The 7981-nt window shown below is 56.4% G+C and overlaps 1 protein-coding gene across 1 annotated transcript; it reads left to right on the top strand.

Annotated features, from left to right (window-relative positions):
- Positions 1-317: 317 nt before the first annotated feature.
- LOC103675642 lies at positions 318-4906 on the top strand. Its single transcript, XM_040641952.1, has 7 exons — positions 318-415; positions 1292-1935; positions 2199-2283; positions 3675-3988; positions 4123-4189; positions 4464-4578; positions 4665-4906. Exons 1-6 carry the CDS (start codon positions 318-320, stop codon positions 4504-4506), a joined length of 1251 nt encoding a protein of 416 aa, XP_040497886.1. The 3' UTR covers positions 4507-4578; positions 4665-4906.
- Positions 4907-7981: the final 3075 nt, after the last annotated feature.

The following is a 7981-nucleotide window of genomic DNA, read 5'->3' as shown; positions in this document are numbered from 1 at the left end:
TCACACACGTATCCCTTTCCCTCCCTCTCCATTCACCCCCACTTCTCAGTCCTCCTCCCTCAACATCTTCTTGCACGCTCAACCGCGGGGCCCCCTCCGGTCCTCCAAGCACCCTCAGGCATTTCAGCATGCACGGAACTCCTGGTGCTTGACAGCCTGAGGCAGCGCTACGGGACAGCTGGTGTCTACAAGGTGAGCTTTTACAGTCCCCTCTCCTTCCACCAAAAAAATAAGAACAAATCCCCCACCATCTGCCCACTAAGAACTGGTCTAACCATAAGAGACGCATTGCTTAGATCCTTGTGGTGGATTGAATGATGGCCCCCAAAAGAGAAGCGCACATCCCAGAATCTGTGAATGTGATCGTATTTGGCCAAAGTGTCTTTGCAGATGTAATTAAGTTAACCATCTCGAAGTGAGATCATCCGGGATTATCCAGGTGGGACCTGACACCAATGACAAGTGTCCTTAGGAGATACAGGAGAGGAGACAGGACACGCAGAGGAGAAGGCAATGTGAAGACCGAAGCAGAGCCTGGCGTGAGGCAGCCACAGGCCGGCCGTTATCATGACTATCGGGGTGCACAGAGAGGGCAAGCGGCTCGCCCAGGGCCACACAGTCTCTGAGTGCTGGAGCTGGGGGTCAGCGCCCGGGCTCCTGCCCTCCCCCCAGGACCGGTGCAGGGGGGCCCCTCCCTCCAGCTCAGGGCTTTCCTGCTTTGCTTCTCTTGCAACATCGCTCTGCTTCCTCCTTTCTGAGAACAGCCTTGTAACCACCCTTTCTGCACCAGCTGCGGGGAAGCTCGAGTCAACACTGACACCCAAGTGCGGCGATGCTTCTACCCCTCGCGGCTGCGGGTTTTGTTTTCTTCCCAATGAAGGGGCTCTAGTGTGCTGTGTTATCGTTAATGATAGCCTGCTTCTTTCTAGAGACAATGGGGGCGGCAGCACGTGTCCAAGACGTTAGCAGTAAGACCAACACCTAGGACTGGAGTGCTGGGTCCACCAGTAACAGAGATGATAAAGGCTGACTGGGGGCGCAGCAGAGGCCGTGATTAAGCCTCAAGGCAGCCAGGGCGGAAGGGGAAGTCTGATCTGTTCCATCTGCAGGAAGCAGACTCTTTCTCTGTGGTGACAAAGTTTTCCCCTTATGAGAAATTCTGATGCAAATTGCTCACGTGGGCCTTAATAGCGGGAGTGCTGCGTGAGGCAATGCGCTGTCCGTGTCCCGAAAAACCATTTCTGCTGCAAAAGGAAAGTGTTATGTCATGTGACCGTTGACCAACATGAAGGGCATTGCACCAAGTGACACTTGGGGAGGGGGAGCCCTCCAGGAGAGAGACCCACGTGGTCCCAGGACAGACGCTCCCAGGGCAGGACAGTCGGGTCAGGACCAGAACTCGGAGACCTGGCCTGGCTAGACGGCACAGCCCTTCATGCCCCCACGCACCCCCACTGCTGTGGTTTGTGAGGAATCGGTTGGTCCCTGAGGGCAGGGTCCCGTCTTTCCCGTGCCAGCCTTCTGGCTCAGTGTGCCCTCAACAGCCCAGCCGTTTGGAGAGGTGGGCAGGCAGCGGATTCAGGCCAGCCTCCGCACCCCCTCGCCTACTGTGGCAGCCCCTTCCCTGGCCCCTCATCTCTGCTGCCCCTTCTGTAGAAGTCGTGAAGCTTCTAGTGCGTAGTTTGGAGTCAGGCACCCGGGCAGTTGGGTGTAGCCCTGTGACCGTCGATAGCCAACAGCTTGTGAGGGGAAGTAGTGAGTCCAACCCTGCGTGGGGGACACGCCGTCTCCCCAGCTCGTCCCCTCCCCCTGGTGGCTGGACCCCAGAGGTGGTGGTGACAGTCGGCTTAGATCAAACCTGCCCGGCAGCCTGTGAAGCAACAAGAGAGAGGAGCCGCTGCTCTAGTTCTGGAAGCTTCTGGCCAGGACTGGTAGGTGAGAGAAAACCGAGCTTCCCTCTTGTTACTGTGAGTCTCTGAGGCCCTCCACCTAGTATCCCAGGGAACCCAGGATCTGTGATGAGAAGCTGCTGCCTTTCACCCCTGGGTGCTCTGGGGGTGAACCACGTGGTCTCCCCGCTACGCTATTCCACTCTCAACTGTTCCAAGCAGAAGGCTCGCCGGTCCCCCTGGGGCCATCGCTGCCTCCGGGGCTTTTCACAGCAACCCTGCAAGAGACTTTCTATTCCTGTTTTACAGATGGGGAAACTGAGGTTCGGAGACATGACCAAAACTCCGAGAGCTGGGAGGCAACAATAATTGGTGGAGCCAGCCTCAGTTCCAGGTTCCCCTGCTCCCAAGTCTTCGCTCTCCCTGACAGAAGCGAGAATTGTTCACCCATTCAGCCGAATGCAGCGTGGTCATTCTCGTGGAAAGAGGGTGTCTGTGGGAGAGGCCTTGGCAAGCCTGTGTGGAGGCTAAGCTCGGACTCCAATGGGCAGAGGGAAACTACTCTGCATCAAAGAGGCAGAAAACCTGGGATGGGGCGGGGGTGGGGGGACGGCTGGCGGGGGAGGGGAAGACAAGCTGGGGGTAGGGGGCTGGGTGGACCACCAAGGCCCACGACAGGGTGCTGCCTACCACCCACTACATTTCCCTAGGATCCTCCAACAGTCACAAAACACTGGAAGGAGCTGGCTTGCTCATAGAAATGGGGGAAGACGCTAGTCCCGTCCCGTGCCAGGGTTGAGCGCCCAGCTGCCATCGGAGAGCAGCATGTGGTAGAGGGGACGTCTGGGTTCTGCTCTTGCCATGACCTTCCCAGAGGGCCAGTCGGCAGATCTCACAGAGCGCACCTGGGCTTTGCGACCCTGAGGAGACCTCGTTCCCACAACAGTCCACGGAGCGTGGCACGTGGCACCGGCAGGGACCCCCTGGAAGGGCCTGCGTGAGTCTTAGTGGGGCTGCAGTTAGCTACTGCAATGTTTCAGACCCCCTCCAACCTAGTGGGGGGCCTGGAGGTCAGGGCTTTGGGACACGGAGGTGTATGTCAGGGATGGAGCCTGGAGCCTCAGCTGGGAAGGCTCGACTGGGAGGAGATGACTCAGCTGTCTGGGGCTGGAAACTTCCCTCCTGCTCCTTCACGCACATCTCTTTGCAGAGAGCAGCTGTGGCTAAGATGGGGAGGAGGGGCACCTGGGCCATCGTGCTTCCCCAAGCGTCCATCCTGACTAGGTGCCTGGGAAGAGAAAGGGAAGGAAAGAAGAGGGGACGTCTAAGGTCCTGAAGGTGAACTTGGCCAATGTCGCCGTTTCGCCAGTCTGGTCCTCCCACGAGCTTCTGCTTCACCCCACCTACACTTTCCCTGTTGCCCATTCGCTGACCTCTGACACAGCCCTGTACGTCTGTGGGCTCCGTCCCCCTCCTATCCCCCAACCTGGCCGGGCTCTCTCTGTTTTAGAGCCAACGGCCCTAAAGACCTGTTTTAAGAGCAGATTCAACATTTCTATTTCCATCCGTTCAAACCGGCCTCATCTGCACGCCTACTGCACCAGCAGTGCAGGAAACAAACCATTCTAGGTAAAAAAATAGGGATTCAATTCAAGGGAATTAGGCGCTTGTAAAATCACACATGGAGGCAGCAGGTGGCTGCTAGACAGTCAGGAGTCAGGAGGCTTCCCAGGGAATTGCTGAGTTCAAGGACACACGGACACCCCACCATGTTGCCGCCCACAGGTCAAGAATCACCTCGGCTCATGCCGCCACCCCCGCAGCCACCATCGGATGCCCAAGCAGTCGTGAGCAGACACCGGGACACGGAGACCAGCCCCACAGCTGCCGTGCCACCCCCCTGGCTGGTCAGCGGGAGAAGGCCCCCACCGCACCTCCCACTTACCAACCCTGCCCCAGTGCAACCATCTGGTGGCACCTCTTGCCCTCTGGCGGCCAGAGCCTGAGGCGTGTGGGGGCTGGGTCTGACTTCCCCACCTCCGAAGTGCAGAAGGGCACAGGGAAGGATGCGGGAATGGCTGCTGAGCCCGGAGGAGAAGGTGAGAGCTCTCCCAGGGGTGGGGGTGGCAGAACTCTCTGTTCTTTGGGCGGGGGACCATCAGAAAGCTGGGTCTCATTTCCCCGGTACACGTCTTCTGGCTTATTCGTCCCGCCATTGCTTTGCCACCTCTAGAGCCACCAATCACCCACGGACCTCTTGGCCTCAACAGACTGACATCCTCTCTGCCGGAAAGTGGAAGGTGACAGGTGACACGGGCTCCTCTGCCACCCGAATCTCCCCCAAAGGCACATTTACTCCATATGCAAATTTCTTTACTGAAGTACTTGCATAAGAGGGAATGACCTCTTCTGAGAGAAACCGTTAAAGCCCCAAAGTGACTTGGATTTTCCCTTGCGTTTCACTAAGGAATGTATTTAAAAACAAGAGCCTTTCCAAGGAAGGGACTCCCCACACAGAGTTCCCCACTCCTGGCTGCTTTCCAGCCTCAGGCTCCCCCTTCTCCTTCCCTCTAGGTCAGGCATCCACCCCTTTCCTCAGGATCAGCCCCTCCCCTGACTTCAGGACAGGCCGCAGGTCCGGCTCCTGCAGCCCTAAATAGGTCCCCAGGCTGGGGACAGCTTGGAGGAGGTGCGGATAAGGATGGGAACCCTCCCATGCGTTTCCTTCTCAGGGTTCCCACTAAGGGAACTAGAGACACCCCATTTCCTTCTCAGGGACTGCAGGCTAGATGGCATCGGAGAAACTCCCAGGGACAAGAAGTTCAGACGAATGGGATCCAGGAAGGGCATTTCCACATTTGCAAGGCGCCCGTCCTGCTCCAGAGGTCACCGGGTCCCCATTTTTCTGTCCGGGATCCTTCAGTGCTTCCTGTTGCCCCAGGGCCAGCTGGCCTGGCTTACCTGCTTTAACCTTGACCTTCCCTATGAAGAAATGAAGGGTCTTTCCTACCCCCTCACACACTTTCTGGATGTCTTGGGAATTTATACAAGGGAGTTGAAGCTGAGACAGCAGCCCTCCCCTCCCTCACTCCCACCCGCCACGTAAATAAGGGGGTGCGGGGTGGGAGGGTGGAGTATGGTAAGGAGAGTTGTTCTTGGCAGGAGCACAGCCTCTGAGAAGGCCTTGAGGCTGGCAAGGGCTGGTGGCTCAGAGGAAGAGAGAGTGGCCAGTGGGGCCGGAGCTCAGGGGGACGGGTGGGCGGGGAGCCTCTAAACCGGGGTCCCAAGACACGACCTCCCCAGACTTCTCCATTAAGTAGTTGTGGACTGAGGCTGTCCCTCCCTGAGGCTGGGGTGGGAAAGAATGGGGTGCCTCTCCTATTTTCACCCACTCCTGTATGGGAAGCTGCTGCCGCCCTCTGGCTAACAACCAAGGGGAGAGTCTGGTGGGCTGCAGTGGCCCTCAGATGCCTCCCCAGCAACCATCCCCCTTTTCTTGGCAATGTCCCTAATTTTATTTCAGCTGTACATACTTCCCCAAGCAACCCATTGTGCTTGTGGGGAATTGACGTCACCATGGGTTCCAGGGTGGGCACACAAGACCATGCCCACTCCCCACCAGTTACGGGGTCAGGGTGGGCATATGACCCGTGTGGGCCAAGAAGAGTTTTGCTGTGGGCTGCCTGGAAAGTCGCTTCCTCACCCTCCCAGGAGAGCCTCCCAGAGCCGCCCTCCCTCTCTACCTGGACCTGGACCGGGGAGCCACAACTGTGGGAGCTGCTGTACCCCTTCGGGCCACACGGGGGCACCAATCGCAGGCGGCTGCCGCACCGGGGCGCCTGTAGAGAGACGTGACTACTGTCCAGGCCTTGCCCATCTGAGCCACAGACCACGACGCAGGTCTTGACTGGATGAGCCTGAGTCAAACCAGCCCTGAGGTCCATCTTACTCGGCACTAGCCAGCTGGTTGAGCTCCTAAACCTTTTTTACTGCTTAGCCCAGCGAGTGAGGTGGGTCCTTGCAAATGAAAGCCTCCTGCTAACTCTAGGGAGCTTCTCAAGATTGTGTTCCCCAGTCTCTCCTACCCACCCACTGCCCTACCCCACCTGATCCCTACCCCCTATGCTACCCCCCCTCCCCCAGAACCTACTGGGCTAGGCCTGGGGAGTGCAGACAGGAAGGAAACACAGCTAGACCTACAGAGAGAGGTAGACAAGTTATCAACGGAGAATTGAGTGCTATAGTAAAGCTGGGCCCAACAGGGGTGCCGTGTGTGACGCAGTCTTGCATTTGGGTGGGCCTGGGGTGGGGCGCTCCCAAACTCCAAGCAAGAGTAGTGTTTGAAGTGAGCTTGGGTTATGCACGTAAACAAGGGGCTCCAGGCTGCAGGAACAGAGGATGCGTGTGGGAACAAGATGGGAGGTGCAGCTGGGTGGGTGCACCCAGGTGAGGGGGAGATGTAAACTAGGTGAAGGAGACAGAGGGAAATGGACAACCAGGGAGGCTTGAGGCAGTAATGTGATCACAGAGCAACACTGTCCTATAAAATTTTCTGCAGTGATGGAAATGTTCTATATCTGTACTGCCCAACACAGAAACCACTAGCCACATGTGGCTATCGAGTACTTGAAATACGGCTACTAAGCCTGAGGAAATGAATTTTTACATTTGATTTAATTTAATTTGTTAAATATTTTATTCATTCATTTATTCATTTATTTTACAGAGAGAGAGAGTACGGGCAGGGTGAGGTGAGAGGAGTGGAGGGAGAGGGGGAAGGGGCAAAGAATCTCAAGCAGATTTCAAACTGAGTGCAAAGCCCGAGGCCGGGCTCGATCTCTTGACCCTGAGATCATGACCTGATCCTGAGCCAAAACCAGGAGTTGGACGTTTGACTGACTGAGCCACCCAGGCATCCCACATTTTATTCAATTTATACATAAATAGCCACATGGCTAGTGGCTACGATATTGGACAGCACCGCTCTAGAGGGAGGACTAGAAGGGAGAGGGTGTGGAGGCGGGGCCACCTGTGCAAACGGTCCAGGTAAGAGAGGATAAGGGTGGGAAGACTGCGGCAAGGAAATAAAAATAGGGGGCACAGTATGCATGCTAGAGATTAATAACTAGAACCAGGAAGAAAGTCACCCGATGAGCTAAGGGTGGGGAGGGGGAGGTAGAGGCTCCAGGGCTCCCCGGGTGACCTGGGGGCTGGATGCTTGCTGTGTTACCACCAAGAACGGGAACCCAGCACAAACAGGCGTGGAAATGATGAGTTCCATTTCAGACATGGGGAAACTGACATGCTTTGGGACATCCAGGCAGAGGCGTCCGGTGGGGAGTTCTGTATGTGGCTCTGGGGCTCAGAAGAGGGTCAAAGCTGGAGATAAGTTTGCCAATCACTAGTGCTCACAGTCTGGCAGCCCACAGGCCAGGTTAGGTCACATGTGGAAGTTTGGGTCGGCTCCCGTGACTTTCTAATGGAAACTACATTTTTAACATCAGTAAAATTTATATGAAAATCTATTCTTGAAAAACCAGAAGATCTGATACCATCAGGCCTGAATCCCCTCCTGCAACAGTCATCTCCAGCTGCCTAGCGGCCCCTCCCTCAGACGGGCACCGTACCTTTCCCGCCTAGCCCTGGGAGCGCTGTGTTTGACAACCCCTGATAGAATAGTTGGCAGTTGTGGTAGATTGTTTCAAAAGAGACTCACAGCAACACTTTCATCAAGAAGTGCCATCTAGGGGCGCCTGGGTGGCTCAGTCATTAAGCGTCTGCCTTCGGCTCAGGGCGTGATCCCAGGGTCCTGGGATCGAGCCCTGCACCGGGCTCCTCTGCTGGGAGCCTGCTTCTTCCTCTCCCACTCCCCCTGCTTGTGCTCCCTCTCTCACTGGCTGTCTCTCTGTCAAATAAATAAATAAATCTTTAAAAAAAAAAAGAATGGATAATACGATAAAACATAGCAAGGTAAGCTCAGATTAGTCTAGCAAAACATCACCGATCTCTCAGGCAACGCAGCCAACTTCTCTACGGTGTGTCAGGCCTTCAGGCTTCCCCGGCGCCCCCCCCCCCCCCCCCCCCCCCCCCCC

Source organism: Ursus maritimus, unplaced genomic scaffold (genome assembly GCF_017311325.1).
Source record: "Ursus maritimus isolate PB19 unplaced genomic scaffold, ASM1731132v1 scaffold_26, whole genome shotgun sequence".
NCBI lineage: Eukaryota > Metazoa > Chordata > Mammalia > Carnivora > Ursidae > Ursus > Ursus maritimus.
This window is presented reverse-complemented; position numbering and strand designations above follow the sequence as displayed.

Bases quoted from the DNA above. Each gene is read 5' to 3' on its own strand.
- LOC103675642 (XM_040641952.1), top strand. From the start codon at position 318: ATGGCCCCCAAAAGAGAAGCGCACATCCCAGAATCTGTGAATGTGATC. The intron at 3,989-4,122 runs GTGAGAGCTCTC...TGCCACCTCTAG, and splicing joins TGCTGAGCCCGGAGGAGAAG to AGCCACCAATCACCCACGGA. The intron at 4,190-4,463 runs GTGACAGGTGAC...CCTTCCCTCTAG, and splicing joins TCTCTGCCGGAAAGTGGAAG to GTCAGGCATCCACCCCTTTC.